This window comes from Lactuca serriola, chromosome 6, assembly GCF_051521515.1.
Source record: "Lactuca serriola cultivar US96UC23 chromosome 6, Lser_US96UC23_V15, whole genome shotgun sequence".
Classification (NCBI taxonomy): domain Eukaryota; kingdom Viridiplantae; phylum Streptophyta; class Magnoliopsida; order Asterales; family Asteraceae; genus Lactuca; species Lactuca serriola.
In genome coordinates, this window is record NC_136413.1 from 103,977,501 (window position 1) to 103,995,000 (window position 17,500).

The following is a 17,500-nucleotide window of genomic DNA, read 5'->3' on the forward strand; positions in this document are numbered from 1 at the left end:
AAAGCTGCAACAGGATAAAGGATATCCTCTCTTCTCGCTCTGTCTGCTTAATGCCTTCTATTGAATCGATTGGTCCCATTTCTTCTCTTGGAGGCAGGGCAATAGATTCATCTTGTCCTTGGCTTGTGAAGGGAATGAGGTAGGGTAGCCAAAGCCCCCAACAAAGGGAGAGGGCAATCCTTCCCAAGTAATGCATAAGCAAGATCAGGACTAGAGGGGTGTGAAGAGTAGGGGGATCTCTTGTGCAAAGCAAAGACAGGTACGTGCTAGCAAAGAAGGGAAGTGGCAAGGGATTTCAAAGAAGAAGAAAGAAGAGAAAGTTAGTACACAGAGTCTTCCCCTGCCTAATTGATCTAATGAGAAAGAAGTAGGCTAAGTCAAATAGAAAGTGTGTGTAAACAATAAGTAATGACTTGCTTTGTGAGAGCTCAGTTTCTAAGACGAAGGCTAAGAATTCTCTACTAGAGGGATTGAAAAGATCGAGGGTAATTTCTGAGTCTTGATGGACCTTTCTTATTATAGGCCAAAGGAATAGCTAAGGACTTCTTCCCTCATTCTCATCAAATTGGGGTAGCTCAGGAACTCTAGAATCTCTCAGGAGTTGAATAAACTCTTTTATGCTAGTGGAATTGGGAAGCATGATAAGTCCGTACTCCACATTCTAGCTTCATCCTTGGTTTTCAAAGAAAGGAAACTTCAAAGACTGACAGAAGATAAAGGTAAGATAATTCTTTCTGGCCTTAACTGAAAGCGGGGGAGGCCCAGGTCTACATACAGGTCTTGGATCAATAGAATCCTCCGGGAAAGAATATCGGGATTAGTCTCCTTGCCATTGCTACTGTCTTTGAAAGTCTAGCTATCCTCTCCTTGTCATGCTTAGTTATTCTGCATTGCTCCTTCTTCTGATCTTGCTTTCTTGCCTTATAGAACTGACCTTTGTCCCCTCCTTCCGGTTTTCACTCACTTAAAGTCCATTCCTTGCTCTTGCCTAGTTCTAGGCTTAGACGAAAGAGCTCATTCATAGATTCCATCTTTCTAGCATTTCATGTCTTTCTTCCTTCAACTCTAATTCATGCCATGAATTGTTAAGTCCTTCTATAATAGCTATTGGCTCTCTTCTCACCTCCCCTAGAGCCTATTGAAGAAAAATCCGAGGCTGCCCTAAGCCCTACAGTTCCTTCGCTTACCGCCTAAGATGAATCTATTGCCTCCCCTCCCTCCACGAGTAGATATTTAGTATTGAATAGTGTCAAACCCGCAATAGTCAAGAAGAAAAACTCAGGACTAGGAAAGAAAGGCAGAGACAGGGAAAGCTAGGGTGATAGCCCTATAGATGAGTAATAGGATAGGGAGCACTCCGCTACACTCATTAGGACAACAACCTCCTAACTACTATGAGTTAAGCAACTAATGGACAGACCAGACCGCATAAGACTACTGGAATAGAAAAAGAGAAGGGATTCACGGGCAGTGAAGGCAACCAAGGGAGAGGAATCATTCCATTCAATTCCGAAGCCTAGCGTCTCCTGTAAGACTCTATCACCTTAATTCTTTTGTTGAGGTTCTGGCACTTCTTCCTCCGGCCCTCTATTTACATAGCGAAGAAAGGCAAAGGCTCTTGCTCGAATGCGTGACTTATGTCTCTTTTTCCATTTATAAAAAGTAAGATGAATCTACGCTCCTCGGCCTATAGTAAGTGAATGAGAGGGTATGGGGTTCCGGGTCTTTTTCCAGTCAAAATTGACTAATAGGCAATCCCCTTTTTCCATGATAATGTGAAAGGACTCAATTCCTTCTTTCTTCCCCAGCGAAATGATGAGTATCTAAATCAATAAAGACAAAAAAGAAGAAATGGCAAGAGAAATTGAATATCGATGGAGGTGCATTGCCGATGTGGAAAACAGGGCAGGGATTCTCTACAATGACACTGTAGACCAATTGAAAGGGATGTAGCGCAGCTTGGTAGCGCCTTTTTTTTTGGGTAAAAAATATCACGGGTTCCAATCCTGTCATCCCTACCTATTCTTCTCCTCTGGGCAGTCACGAGGGATCCATTGAGATCGATTCAGACATACATAATTTTCATTTTCTGAGACTATATGCATGTTTAGTATTGGGGGTACTATAGATATATCATAACTCTCTAATTGAGACTCAATCTATACAATCAATCAATCAGTATGTGCAATATACCGGTCTTTGCGATATGCTCTTTCAAATAGATCACAGATCTTCCCGCTTAGCTGCACTGCTCTCTGAGCTCTTTTGTCCGCTATCGCTTCCTCTAGTACTAGCTCTGATCTCTCTTCAGCAGTTGCAGTACGATTCTTTAATTCATCTCCTGCCCTTTATAGTCGTAATCGCTAGAAACTCTATATCATTGGCAATTGGCATTGGCGTAATCTTTTTTCTCCTGTCGGAAGGGGGTCCTGTCGAAAGCAAGAAAAGGCATTGCAAATGGCGTGCCCTTACTCTAATTCTAAATAAAGCTCTTTTGCGCTCTTGGTCAGGCCTGTAACAAGTATCTAAAAAATCTTTTCTTTTCGGCCTATGGTTCGGTCAAAGCAATGACTTGAGTGAGTAAGGAAGTAGGACCTTTTTACCCCGGCTGTGAGTTATTACTGACCCCTCTCTGTCTCTCCCCCGCGCTGTGAATGAAGTGAGTAATTCGTTGGTGCTTGCCCTTCAGTAAGTAGTTCGGATGGCTGGATACATGCTACGCTCTGCCACGCTTGCCTGACCGCGAGAAGCCTTAGGGTAAAATAATCTTGAACAGCAATTTGAGAGCATCTTTGGAATTGAAAGAAGGGGCTAACCTAACTTTCACTTTCATAAAAAGAGAAAACTGGACTTGCACTTTAAGAAATGGAATTGCGATGAGCCAGAAGTTAGAATCTCGCCTAACCACCTGTCTCCGTCTCCCGTAGTTCCCCCCAGAAACATCCGTTTGCCTACTTCTACTCTGGCCGGGGGTAACAGTCTTTTTGAGAACCAAGTGGCCCTTGAGGAAGACCTTCAGAAAACCCCTCTAACTCGGGGAAAGGAATTCAAGCCCATAAAATGAGTCAAGTCTATGATAGGTACCAATAGTCTTTATGGCGCTCTTACCCCTTATGCAAAGCACCAATGACTTCGGTCTTCTGAAAGGGGCTTAGGGCATATATCATCAAAGAAAGAATCCCGAGGAAGGGGGTGAAGCTGAGGTTAGAAACGGTTTCTCCCGCTGTTGCTAGTTCTTCCGTTGTTGGTAGTTCCTCAGGTCGGGTTGTTTATTTTTCAGAGCTTTTTCAATTCTTTCAGAACCTTTCGTATGCGCCTATTGGAAGATTTGGGCTACCTCCTCTCTTTCCGATCTCATTCAGATAATAAGCCAGTCCGGTTTATTAGATAGTGAGTGGGTAAGAGAGGTGCTTGGTCTGTCTCCGAATGTGGGCCTAGAAGCATTAGCCGAGTCTCTGAATATTCCCGAGGGTTCTCAGGATAAAGACAGCCTTAAGGTGCTAACGGAGCTTCCACGGTCTCAGTCCATGAAGGTGCTTGCTTTATTGGTTGGCAGCTTGGTTATAGTCGTTATGAAGAATGAAGGAGCGACAAAGGAGCTCACTTCCACGACATGGGAAAGGATCATGGGATGAGGAAAAGAAAGAAAAGGTGCAAGGTGAGGAGATATCGAGAGGTAGAATAGGTGAAATGAGTTCAAAGGAATTAGTTAAGACACGCTTCTTTAGCACAGGCCACGGAGTGAAGTTGGAAGGTTCAATGAACTACGCGAAGGGGAAATCTTGGGCGCTATTGTTGTCTATATACAAGTGGCGTAGGCGAAGCTGTGGCGACTCGTGGAGTAGACAGCGAGCTCCGCTTGAACAGAAAGCAGCAAGCTGCAAGCACTACTCCAAAAGCAGTGAGCTCCGCAACAAAAGCGAAGCGAGCCGCGGTAGCCTATTAAGTTTTTCAGCTGCATCGTACCGTACTATGGGAGGGGTCCGTACCTCCTTTAGATAGAGCCCCCCTGCTCCTAATGTAGAGCTAGAACTACTGCTACCGTGGAATCCGCGGTCACACATAAGTATCTCGCCTTCCAAAAAAAGCGGCTGCTAATTAGCACTAATGCTAATGGGGACCATCGATCAAGAAGGACTTCGGAGACTGCAATCGAATTGATCAAAAAAGAGAAATAGGGCCAACTCTTCTAGTTGCGCCTCTAACCTTACTACGCTACCCTGATAAAAGGTCGAATTCAGCAGGACTGCAGGCACGAAATGCCGATCAAATCCGTTAAAGGAAGCCTAATCAAAGCGGGCAAACAAGAAGATCTGACTGAGTTGATGATGGACCGGATCTCGAAAGGCGAGAGGCTTTCATAAAGACGTATGAGAAACGGAGGGTCGAGAGAGGCTTATTGCACGATCCACCCAACCGCTAATAAATGCTGCATAAGATAAGAGAGTGGGAGGCCGGCCCCCGCCCATCTGGAGGTGCACACCCATTTATGAACATATACAAAGGGCTAAAGAGAGAAGTCCATGGAGAACTACCAAATCCAATGACTTTGATTTGTTCGTACCATTCTGTCATCGATCACTGCTGGGTCGGTTGGTGAGTCACCCAAAAAAAGCATCGAGAAAGGTCAAGCATATATGTTTTATGAAATGATCAGCGGTTTCATTTATGCTATGCCCTGCATCGTGTTCGTCTGTGTTTATTGAGCTTTCAGCGCCATGCGCTTTGCTTCGCTTTATAAAAGAGAGAGAGAGCCTTGTCTTGAGAGTGAAAAGAAAGGGCAAGCGATAGAAAGGATAGTCCCTCGCGCGTTCGCGAGAACTACTAGAAAATGGTGAGATCATTAGATCATTAGTGAAAGAAGGACCAACGACGATCCTATCCTAAAGGAGAAGAAGGAGTAGGAGGAGTCAGTTTTCTTTGAAGATCGAGGAATCAATCTCCCAATTATGCCATTCAGAAGAAGTCTTCTACAGAGGGAAAGCCTGTTACGAGTAAGTGGAGAGGAAAGATCTCCAGAGATTCTTATCTCATTCCATTCCAGTGGCTCAACCAGTAACCAATGGCGAAAACTAAAAAATCCATGGTTTCCCGGTAGAACCCTATTTCGCCCAAGTTGTTTCAGAACCGGAAAAAAGAAGCGGTTTTTCGCACAGCTTGCGCATAGTGCAGGTCCCACTTGTATATCGTATTTGGCCGAAGAAGCATCGGACAGGTTGGAGTTCTTACCTTCTTGGGATTCCATGGACCAAGATCTGCTTTTATTATATGGGCAATACCGATCTACTTTAGTAGATCATATGGATGTAGAAAAAGCTTCTCATTTTGATGAATTGGAAACATCTCTTTTCCATTTCTATTTACCCAGTTCATATCTTTGTTTCGTGTGTTCCCTGGAGGAATTCGATCTCTTCAATCTCGGGATACCACCTAAATAACTATAACTGCGGCCAGAGAGTCAAATAGGTCGGGAAGAAAGAGTCTGAGGTTGGGTTGGACGACATACATCTTGGTTGGTCCCACCACCACTGGGGATTGGACATATATAGAATCTTTCTTCTAAAAAAGTCTTATTATATATATATATATATATAATTTTATATTCTTATTTATTTAAATAGCTGCAAGACCACAAAACGGGGTGAAAAAAACCGAAAGCCCTTCTTTTAAGTTCCTCCCAGATACATGGCTTACATACCCGGCTCAACATTCTTGGAAAACAATCGAATCGAGGGTCCGGAGGAGAATTGGCCATTCAATCTTGTGAACTAATCGAGACCGAAATTGGAGAAAGAGATACGAACGGAAAGGAATAACCAATCGATGAAAGAACATGAAACCATTCTGTTTCAATAGAGGTACGAGAAAGGGTTGGGGCAATGAAGTAGGTGAAGTGGTTGGATTTTGCGAGCTGTTCCCACCACTGCTGGATGTGATTCCAAGAGCCGAACGAGAATGAATACCACACAGAAAAGTCAAGACCAGGCTCCCTAATGGAATGTTTAACCGATCCATTCCGGATCGACCGAATTGGTACGGAAGTTGTAACATGGGAAAACCACGGAAAACACGACTTATTTGAATAACCCGGTGACCTACCAATTGTAGAAGTAGGATTTTTGGCAAGCAATAAGCACTTAAATAATACAATTCAAGTGTACCATCTTCTTTCTCATTTCGAGGAAAAGGTGCGGAAGGAAAAGGAAACAACGGAGGGATCCGAATCGGACCTAAATGGGAATGACATGAAAAGTCTTTTTCAAAACCTAGCATTAAGGGCGTTACGACGATATATGAGAGGAATGGAGAAAAACTCGTGATTGGTGTGGAGGGGAAGGTCTGTTTATAATATAGTTCAAGAAAGAGTCGTCTCATTTCCTTACTTCTTCGTTCTTTCTAATTCATTCACTTCAAGACTGGTTCTGAACGCCGCGTAACATCATCTTCAACCAACCTCCATCGTACCGGTGCGACCACTAAAGAATTGCTTATACACTAAACAGCTGCTTATATACGCTTACTAAAAGACTGACTTTTATTCATATTCAATTCATTAGGCCAGCGTGAAACTAAGAAAGATAGATGTGCGTAAGGCGTAAGCAAACTGTGCACGCTAAGAGAAGAGGAGAGATGTTCGCAATGACTACCACAAGAAAGCCGCCCCCTCTCTCTAAAAGGGCCCGTCACTTCGTTCGTACCTTCTTGGCTTAGGCTTGCAACTTCACTTACTTTATGGCCTTGCCGCCTTTTTATAGCAGAAGCTAAGCGCTTGAAAAGCGCGCTAAGAAAGGTTGCTTCTGTCGGCCTTTATGTGCAACAGTCCACCAGTAGCGGAAGATAGGGTTACCGTACATACAAGAGTCTTCCAGTTCTTACGGAAGCTCTTTCTTACCAGTCAAGTAGTACAACAGCTGTCTCTTATCTTATAGCCCGGCACGGCGGGTCGCCTTTTTAATTCAGTAGATAGAAGAAAGTATTAGATAAGGAGTAGGTGAGTGAGTCCTCGCTGACCTGAGCGATTTCGATCACCTAGCAGGCCTTTTCGCCAAAGCGTATCATCAGATTTGACTACGAAGGAAGGAACTCGGCAGAAGATCGGTCTGCAAGAAAGGCCTACTTATCCACGGGTTCATTGACAAAACCGCCGTAGGAATGGAGACCTTTCAATAGAGCGGAGGCGAACTGATCAACGAGAAAGAGGCCCTACTCACTACAAAGGAATACACCACAAGATCGAACTGCACTCATGCCTCTCCCGCATCAAGTTGACCGCCAGACTGGAGCTTCGTAACATGTTGACGAAGACCTCCGAACTGAGGGTTCGGTCAGTACAAGAGACTACTTTGTCTCCTCGGAAGAAGAATAGCCCCGCTCTCTAGCCGACTGATCCCGTTGATCAAACTGGGAGGGAACGTGTCACATTAGAGGTGAACGATCAGAGGTGTCCTCTAATCACTACGATGAGCTGGTCCCTCTTTTAGTAGACTCAGCTATGAATATTCATGAAAAAATGAATGCCTCTTTCACAGCTAACCCCATTTTCTTAATGCCGAGACTTTCTCTTTCGTCGAGCCCCGAGCTTGTGGTCCTCCTTTGAGTTTGGGTTCAATTGGATGAATCTGTCAAGTCAAGGTCAACGTACGTAGCAGCAAGGATGGTGCATCGCCTCTTTCTCGTTCTCGCTCGGGAGCCAAAACGAACACGCCTGCTACCTACTGTACTGGACCTTCGACCAGGCATTCTACCTTTGTCGAATCGGAACCAATACCACTGCATTGCGCTCGAACAGTTGAGCGGCCGCCGGCCCTTCCGTGCACAGATATAGATTCATTCTTCGTACCTGGTCCAGCCTCACAACCCTTCGCGGGTTGGTAAGAAGTCAGTCTTGTTTGGTAAGACGGAATTTTACAAAGAAAAGAGAGTGCTCGCCCCGGCCAACAAAGACCGTAATTACATAGATAACTGCTCCTCCCCTTCTCCGTCTTTAAGGCTTTAAGGCGAACCGTATGGCGGCTGGAAATAAAGACGACCTCACCTTCTCGTAGATGGTGTCAGTGAGAGCCATTTTAGTACCCCCCGTTGACCTTTTTTTGTAGATAGAATCTTCAATGAGTGGAAACAAGCAACCTTACTAAGCTAAGAAAGGTGCTTGTTGAGTAAGGCCGGCTTTCTTCGAATGCTTGAGCACTTCTTTCTCATATCGATCATTCAATATCCTTGACTTTTCAATAAGGGGCGCGTTAGCTAGGCCGTTTTCTTGTAGGAGTGCTAGCGCGCGCCCTTACGTTTTCTTCACTTGCTCTGCAGTACGAGCCTCATACAAAGTCGCGCCCCTTTAATATGATGAAGAGGGGCCGCCCTCTTTTCTTTTCCGCACCAATCCTTATTTACTACTACATCTTTTTTGGGGTGTATAGCTCAGTTGGTAGAGCATTGGTGATACGTGTATGGGCTTGATTTGGTGAGTAGGGTAGTGTTTAGGTAAATTAAGAGAGAATAGTAACCACAAATGATATATGAATGGAAAGAAATGGATAGATTAGTAACAACTCAAGACCTATTAAGTTGTATACCGGTGAAAACAATCCAAGACCTATTGGATTGAGTTCGTATCAAGTCAAGAACACGTCCTAACAAGATAATTTTTGAATTATAACAATAATTCCAAGTGAACAAAAGTTTTTTTCTTAGAAATTCGTCTATTCCTTTTTCCATGCATAAACTTGGCTTTATATAAAGCCTTTATTACAAATTTGGTGGTTACAAGCCAACCAACCAAATATTCATTAAAACTAGTAAATGAAAATTAAGGAAACTCTTTAAATAACACAAAAAACGTCCAAGACACTTGAGAATGACAAAAAAAACGTCCATGTCTTCAATTAGTCTTCAATTGCTAGTAATTGGTTATGAGAAGATGTAGAGTGTAACTCCCAAGGATTAAAGAGAGCCATCAATGATAACATTGTAACTCCCAAAGTTTAAAGAGGACCATCAATATTACCCTTCCAAATGCTTCCATAACCATCCAAGCATTGAATCAAACAATCAATGAAGTCTTGGATTTATTAAACTTCTATTAATTTAATTAAGAAAACCCTAATCCAACAACTACCTCACCATGCACACCCCATAGGCCATTAAGCCCAAACAACTTTCTAGCCCAATAGTAAGCTACCCATAACCTTTTGGGCCTTCATTATCCATACACGGATCATTCCCTCCTTGTTCGAAAGGAATTGTCCTCAATTCAGTAAGGACCAGATTATGTTGTTCTCCCATATGAACCTTCCATGACATTAGGTCCTGAAAACAAATAGTTATTATAGAATGTGAACTTTTCTTTACTCCAAGTTGGTATCTTCTTTCAAATGAAGGATATCTCAAGATAACATTACCCTTCTTAAAATCAGTTTTATCCATACCGAAATTATCATCACTTAACTCTTCTTTTTTCAAACTAACCATTTGCTTTGGCTTAGCAGCTCTGATGTCATCAATCTCACTCTCCTTTTGATCCATAGAAGTATGAATCAATACTTGCATTATTTTGGACAAACCACCATAGAAACTAAGCACAACATCCTCTTGTCCATCTACATACCCATTCACAAGTTTGTAATCCTCCACAACATTCTTTTTCCAAAGTTGATCATGATTGATGCGCCACATGGCCTTGGGTTTTGAATTCCACCCATGTGTAATTATTTTTAGATGGTTAGCTGATACGAGATCCTCTTTTAACCCACGCCATGATCCATGCTTCCATCCTCCTGTTTTATGTTTTAACACTTGTGAAAAGTGCAAATCATGGACATAAGTATCTTTATGAGATAGGGTATTGCACAAAAGGATCATCCCACAATTAATGTTCTTGAACTTGAAAAGATAAAATAAATTTAGCCATATTAACGCAGGAGCAGCAACCACGTGTTTTTCATTCATTGCAAATAACCTTGTAATGTCTCTCCTCCACATACACATGTTCGTCTTCAAATAACTCAAAGAACTCGCTGAATTCACTCCTAACCATATCTTCCATTTGTGGATCAAAAACCACTTTTGTACACTCCCATGAACAAGATTAGGACCTAGTAAATTATCCTTGTAATAATCTAAAGGATTGATAATGGTCATATGAAATAATGGATCATGGTTTGTACATATGGGTTGATAAACAACATGTTCCAATAACATGGCTTCCCAACTTAAGGCACACCAAAAGAATAGGAATCCAAGCATTATGAACTCCCTCCCTCGTAATTGCTCGGAACTTGGAACTTGATGGGTCACTCCTTCTTCTAGGTTCTTAGAAAGACGGTTTGTTATAAGACGAGTATCGTTATCCTTCTTAACCACAACCACATCTTCGTGGTCAAGAACCTGCTCCACCTTTTTGGATTCTTCAATCTTTTCTTCAACAATTTTGTTTGTAACAACAAAATCGATTTCTTTCACAGTTGTTTCAACAATTTTGTTTCCAACCACGAAATTTATTTCTTCTTCAATTTCTTCATGGTCGTCTTCCCCATCAGTGGCATAGAAAGGGTTAGAGTGTTCAACAATTTCTTCTCCAGTCACTAAATTAATTCTTTCAACAAATTCCCCTTCCCCATCGGTGTCATAGATGGGACCGGAATCTTCTTCCTCCTCTTCTTCAAATTTCTCTTCCTCTATTTCTTCTTCATAGTATAACTTACGCAACATGTTTGGAAAACAATTTCTGAATAGGAACTGAAATCAAACAAACCTAGAAGGATTTTTTTTGAACAAGAACTTAGTTACACCCAATCGGAACTAGGCTCTGATACCACTTATGATACGTGTATGGGCTTGATTTGGTGAGTAGGGTAGTGTTTAGGTAAATTAAGAGAGAATAGTAACCACAAATGATATATGAATGGAAAGAAATGGATAGATTAGTAACAACTCAAGACCTATTAAGTTGTATACCGGTGAAAACAATCCAAGACCTATTGGATTGAGTTCGTATCAAGTCAAGAACACGTCCTAACAAGATAATTTTTGAATTATAACAATAATTCCAAGTGAACAAAAGTTTTTTTCTTAGAAATTCGTCTATTCCTTTTTCCATGCATAAACTTGGCTTTATATGAAGCCTTTATTACAAATTTGGTGGTTACAAGCCAACCAACCAAATATTCATTAAAACTAGTAAATGAAAATTAAGGAAACTCTTTAAATAACACAAAAAACGTCCAAGACACTTGAGAATGACAAAAAAAACGTCCATGTCTTCAATTAGTCTTCAATTGCTAGTAATTGGTTATGAGAAGATGTAGAGTGTAACTCCCAAGGATTAAAGAGAGCCGTCAATGATAACATTGTAACTCCCAAAGTTTAAAGAGGACCATCAATATTACCCTTCCAAATGCTTCCATAACCATCCAAGCATTGAATCAAACAATCAATGAAGTCTTGGATTTATTAAACTTCTATTAATTTAATTAAGAAAACCCTAATCCAACAACTACCTCACCATGCACACCCCATAGGCCATTAAGCCCAAACAACTTTCTAGCCCAATAGTAAGCTACCCATAACCTTTTGGGCCTTCATTATCCATACACGGATCAATTGGGCTTTTAACCTAATGGTCGCAGGTTCAAGTCCTGCTATACCCAAACCTAACTTGCACTATACTATGAGTAAGGATGCGTAGTAGCCCAAAGAGCACTCTTTGGCCTTTAGATTAGAGGCGCTTCGCCGTCTTTGATTGGATGGAAACATCTATCTAAAGTGTGCAGTGAAGGAGAAGAGTAAATAGTAGGGGAAAGAAGAAAATGGCACATTGACATTCATCTTCCTCTCGAAGGGCTTTGAGAAGAGGGGCAAATAGTGAAGATACCGAGACCGTGTCTATGGGGTCTTAGTAAGAATCTGTTGCAAGCAAATGCATGTAAGGGAGGAATGCCCGCATTAAGATTTAAAACTTGTCGTCTACTTGAAGGAAATGTTTGGAACAGGAAACTTACAACAATACAACGCCGCATTCTTCGAAGATTGAGGAACAAGACGAGATCTATTAAGAGAATGATTTATTCTCGAAAAAATCTGAATAGTTACATCCAATTACAAACTACACGAAAGTTGCCCCTTGATTTGAATTTTATCTTTGTTATCAGTACCTTTTTTTTTTCATTAGCTTTGGCGTTCCGGTTGCCTTTAGCGCCGGCGAGAGTCTTTCAGCCGTACCTTCCCATTCGGATTGGTTTGCCTTTACCGAGGATATGCTGGAAGACTCAGCGAGTTCCGGGCGTAGTAGTAGTACCTCAGCGGTAAATCAACCGCTTCCGGGGGAACAAGCTACGCCTCCCGCTCTTCCGGGAGCTCGGACTCCGCCCTACACCCCCTACCCCTATGGCCCGGAGGAAGTGATAGGAGGGGATTCGGTCCGCTCTATAGAGGGCCGCCTCCTGTCGGGCAAAACAGCGCCTTCGTCGCTAGATATATATCTAGCCCGGATCAACGCCGAGGACCTATTCGAGGTCAAGGTGGATATCATCCGGGAGATGGCGGGCCTGCATCCAAGTGGCGATTGGCTGGGGCGGGGGGCTCGAGCCCTTGATAATCCGAGGGGGAAGGAGTCCTTGGGGGAGCTCCTTCAAATGCGTAGAGACCTACGGGCTAGGAATTTAAAATCCGAGACCTTCGGCCTATTAAAGGAGAAGGTTTTCCTTAGGGATACCCCCCCCCTCAGAAGGCTCTTCCGCATAGTCCCGCGATCCACAAACGGACGCATGGGACTATGCCTTCCTAGCCGCGTGCAGCCTACCTGCGGGAGACCGTAACGTCAGTCACTAAGTACTCCATACGTGGGAAATGAAAGCAGAATTCGTTCGGATCCTCCCACATGTTCAATCTTTTTTTAGCGGTTTCCCCAGAGATCTTTATCATTAATGCAACCTTCATTTTGCTCATTCATGGAGTTGTATTTAGTACGTCTAAGAAATTTGATTATCCACCGTTAGTCAGTAATGTGGGTTGGCTTGGATTACTTAGTGTTGCGCGCCTAGGAGGGCAGCGCGCTTTGGGATGCGGAGGAGCTATTATCGCCCAGTTCCCTAACCTAATGCGGCACCGGGTTCGGACCGCAGGGAACCGTAGCATGGGGGGGCTTAGAATCCTTTTGCCGCCGCAAGGCTGGCTAATCGTACGCAGCAGGCTCGAAGACCCCTGGTTCTGAAAGGCACATGAGTCCGAACGCTATGTTGAATGTGCGACCGACACTAGGTAGGTACCTGTGCAGGTGAGGCGTCGGTCGGTCCTAGAAACGGCGGCAGCGACGCGAGGAGTTCACGACCGAACGTGCTGCAACCTAGGGATCACCAGGCAGCTCTTTCGCTCTCTAGGGATCGGGGGGGCATAGCACAATTCTTCTTGGAGGAGGGTTGGTTTGCCCGGGTGACTGATCCTGCCATAATGTAATCCTACCTATACTATAGCACCGACACCCGAAGTAGAGCATACATACGACGATCTTCATGCGTGAATAGCGGGGAGGAAAGAAAGGGCGGTAGATGATAATGAGAAAAGGCGCCGCGTCTGGGCGGGCGGAATGGATGAGCGAAAGGTGTCATGCCATGGAGTGGGTAATATCCCGAGTCTCATGTAAGACAACTAAATGCACCTCGAGGTGCTGCCGAGGAACTGAGGGACCTTCTCGAGCACAGGATAGGTAATTGAGAGATAGAGCTAGCCTATTCGTTATGGGGAATCAATGCTCCGGGCCGAATAGAGCTTACCTACGGCACCTGGCTTTCTCCGGCACATATTAGCTTAGCTGCGCTTAATAGGCCGGTTTGCCTTCCTCTCTGGCGGCCTCCTTACCTTACCCCCGCTACACTCTCACTCCAAGCTACGCCTGCTGAGCAAGATGCATTGCGATTTCCTCTTCTGTGGACGCACCTATGACCCGGGACGGGAAGAGAAAGACTTTTTTCTACGGCGAGCTTTCTCTCATAAAGCCAAAGACGCCCCAAGACAAGTTCCAACTGTTGGGAAGGGGACATGATCAATAGAACCTGGCTGGATCCGGGCTGGGAGAGGGGCGCCCATTCCTAACCACTTTCGAAAAGGTTCGCTCATGCTGGAGGGAGCATCCCCACTTAGTGATCGGTCCGCTAGTTCACGCAAATCCGAAGAAGTTATCACGGACGAGCCACATGCAGGGAAACTTGCACGTGTGGTTCTGGCCGGGCTTTCCTGAGGTATCTAATAACCTTGCTTCTGCTCGCCGCTGGCGCACCTCTCCTAACTATTGCCCATTTATTCTGGAATAATCTTTTTAGGAGGGACAATTTTACATATTTCTGCCAAATCCTTCTATTATTAAGTACGGCTGGTACCATTTCGATGTGTTTCGATTCTTCCGAACAAGAGAGGTTTGATGCTTCTGAATCCATTGTATTAATTCCACTTCCTACTCGCAGTATGCTCTTTATGATCTCGGCTTATGATTCAATTGCCATGTATTTAGCTATTGAGCCTCAAAGTTTATGTTTTTATGTGATCGCAGCATCAAAAAGAAAGTCTGAATTTTCCACGGAAGCCGGCTCGAAATATTTGATCTTAGGTGCATTTTCCTCAGGAATCTTATTGTTTGGGTACGACCGGACAACTACCGATATCTATTAATATCTTTTCTTAGAATGTTGTTGTTAAATATATATCTATCTATATCGTAAACTATCGGATCGAGTATTACTTAGATGTGAAACTTGCGGACCTCATTGGTTGTGCTATTGATCTTACGGGGGGAACGAAATCAAAGAATATATAGACTGACTTGTAGAGACCCTCTATGTAGTTGTCTATCTAGGGTGATCGATCTACATCTTTCCCCATAGCCCTGGGGCTGTGTCTCGATCTCCTATGTGCGAAATCTAAGGGACTTGTTCCTATGGAGATTCCCCTTGGTCTAATTCCACGCCTTATGACGAAAGGGGAGTCGGCGTGGCGTAAAGTGCAGATTGGGGGGAGTAGATAAAAATTCCCTTCTGGGGTATTCCGAAGGTGTAACCTAGGCAACAAAAAAGGGGCCCGATACTTCAACTAGAGGAGCGACCTGTTGGTTCACCAAACCCCGACTCAGCGTCACACGTTCTCCAGGTCCGAAGGGATCCAGCGCCCAACTACCGACTCCTCCCGGAATTGCGTTATCGGAGCCGAGCCAGGAATGGCCGTTAGTGGACACCCACCTTCACCGGTTAGAGAGGCCCTCTTTAATACATTAAGAAAAGATGTTCACAGGGGCCAGAAAGACTCGGTCATAGGAACTTAGACCACCTACGCGCTGGTGAAAACCACCTCGACCGGATCAGAGTAAACAACAATGTCGAATCAGGCCGCCCCTTGCCTTGAAAGAATTAACACGCGGCCACCAGCTTTCCCAAAATAAGGGGGGATCTGCTGCTTACTGCTCACGGAAACATCCGACCTATACTATAAGTCGTCCGCCTATTTTTCTGATCTCCTTTCCTTCTATTAATCAGATTTTTGGCTTTGACCGGTGAAAAATGGGGTTGATGGTGTTGGCTAAAAAAGAGGGAGAGAGGAGAGCCTTGGGGTACGCTCACTTCTGCATTTTTGTTTAGGTTCTCGAGATTCTCAATCGCTTTTTTTAGTGGGGAGGAATAGTGCGTGAATGACGATTCTCAGACGAGGGAATCGTTCCTCTCTAAATAAAAAGAAGCTAGTTCTATTGATAGAGCTTTCACGTCTGCGCATAGAAGACTTTTTTTTCCCTTCCATTCCGTTCTTACCATATCATGGGCAGTTGGGTTGGAATCCGTGTGATGGTTCGAAAGTGCTTTCAAATATTCTTCGCATCCCCAGAGAGATACATTGTTTCCATTGTGACTTGGTCGTCAAAAGGGGCACTACTAGTGTTGTGTACTTTTCATTGGAGCACACCTTTCGCTAGGAAGGGATCAGTTACGAGTACGAAATGCTTTTCACATACAAGTCGGATAGCGCGATAAGGCAGTTACACTCCTCCGCCTGGCATTCCAGTTCAAATACTAGTGAGGTAGACAACCTCATGTCATGCGTTAAAATAGTAATGACCTTGCCTACGGGCTCATTGGGACACTCAAGTACGAAGGAATTCTCCACTTAATTAAGGAAGGTGTCAGAGACAGAGGATCAAAGCAATGGAAAAGCAAGGGAACGAGGCGACCGGAGGGAGGGTTTGGTATGGTAGTGAGACCAATAGGGAAACATAATAAATAGGGAGTATGTGAAAGATCCATTGACACACGAAGGTAGAAGTCAGGTGTGTATTACATAGCATAGCTACTGAATTCGCAAAGACTCCTTCCTCTTTTAAGTTAAGTGAGGAACTCGCCTGAGGGAAAGGGACTGCGACCTTCAACTCCCAAGATATATCATATAATATAGCATGTTGCCCTGAGGAAGGATTGGAGTTATTTTCCTTCGGTCCATAAACGCAAGAATCGCGAGACGGCAGACATCGGCCGATGAGGCTAGTAGGGCCCTAGTCCTGTAACCATTTAGAAGGGGCAATGAGAATTCCTAACTGAGAAGTCACCACGAGCATAACAATCTGATTGGAACTTGAAAGAGAAGTGCATTTTTGAATGCCTAACTGAACGTTCAAGATTGGATTCAGAAGCTGAGGCGACCGGAAGGGAGGCGAGCGAAGTGAGGCCACTTTAGAGTCCCTCTGCCAAAGAATTTCATAGAGATAAATGGTTCAGCTCCCTTCTAAGCCTTGAGAGGATTAGAGGAATCATCGATGAAAGTGTTACTTACTTACTTACTTACGAAGATCGACTGGATAACCTTCTACTGACAGAGTGGTGGGTGCTACTGTCTTATCTTATCCCTTCTTCTTTTACCCCGGCCCGGGGCTGGTCATTCAGTTCAGTCAAGTTCATATGCTTTCCAACGTGGGAGTAAAGGGAGTTGGTAGCATTCCCCTGGCTTTCCATTTCCTTAGACTCTAGCCTCTAAGAAAGATCGAGATAAGGGCATTTCTTTGAGAAAGCATGGAATCCGAGTAGTTCTATGTCTCCGTTTTCTTCAGGTAAAGTCTCCGAATATAGCAGTTACTGATAAGGTAGACAAAAAGCAAGGTTAGCTGTCGGATTGGTAGTAAGCAACATCGGAAGGTAGCAGAACGAAGTATTGCAATAGTCCCAGCAGCCAGAGACTGAAGCAGGTCGAGAGCCAGACTGGCTAACGAGGAAGTGTAGTTGCTTCAAAGCAGGATATGAAAAGGCTAGGAGGACAGTCCTCACAGAAGATGAAAAGATATGAAATCAATTCGTCTGGGTAAGTGAGAGAATGTTTTTCCGGTAGCCAATGACGTGATGAAGGAAGGAATTTTGCGAACAAGCAATTGCTAGTACTCGTACTCGTAGATTGAAAAAATTCTGTCAGCTTCGCAGTCGGGCGCTTTCCCACTTCCTTTTTAGCTTTGTGCTTCATTACTAGTCCTAAGGCATCTTAAACA

General features: G+C 43.9%; 1 protein-coding gene across 1 annotated transcript; it reads left to right on the top strand.

Moving 5' to 3' along the window:
* Positions 1–4,745: 4,745 nt before the first annotated feature.
* LOC145056613 (putative mitochondrial protein ymf1) lies at positions 4,746–5,525 on the top strand. Its single transcript, XM_079004312.1, has one exon. The coding sequence runs from the start codon at positions 4,950–4,952 to the stop codon at positions 5,436–5,438; it is 489 nt and encodes a 162-aa protein (XP_078860438.1). The 5' UTR covers positions 4,746–4,949; the 3' UTR covers positions 5,439–5,525.
* The last annotated feature ends 11,975 nt before the right edge of the window (positions 5,526–17,500 follow it).

Coding starts and splice junctions, on each gene's coding strand:
- LOC145056613 (XM_079004312.1), top strand. CDS start 4,950: ATGCCATTCAGAAGAAGTCTTCTACAGAGGGAAAGCCTGTTACGAGTA.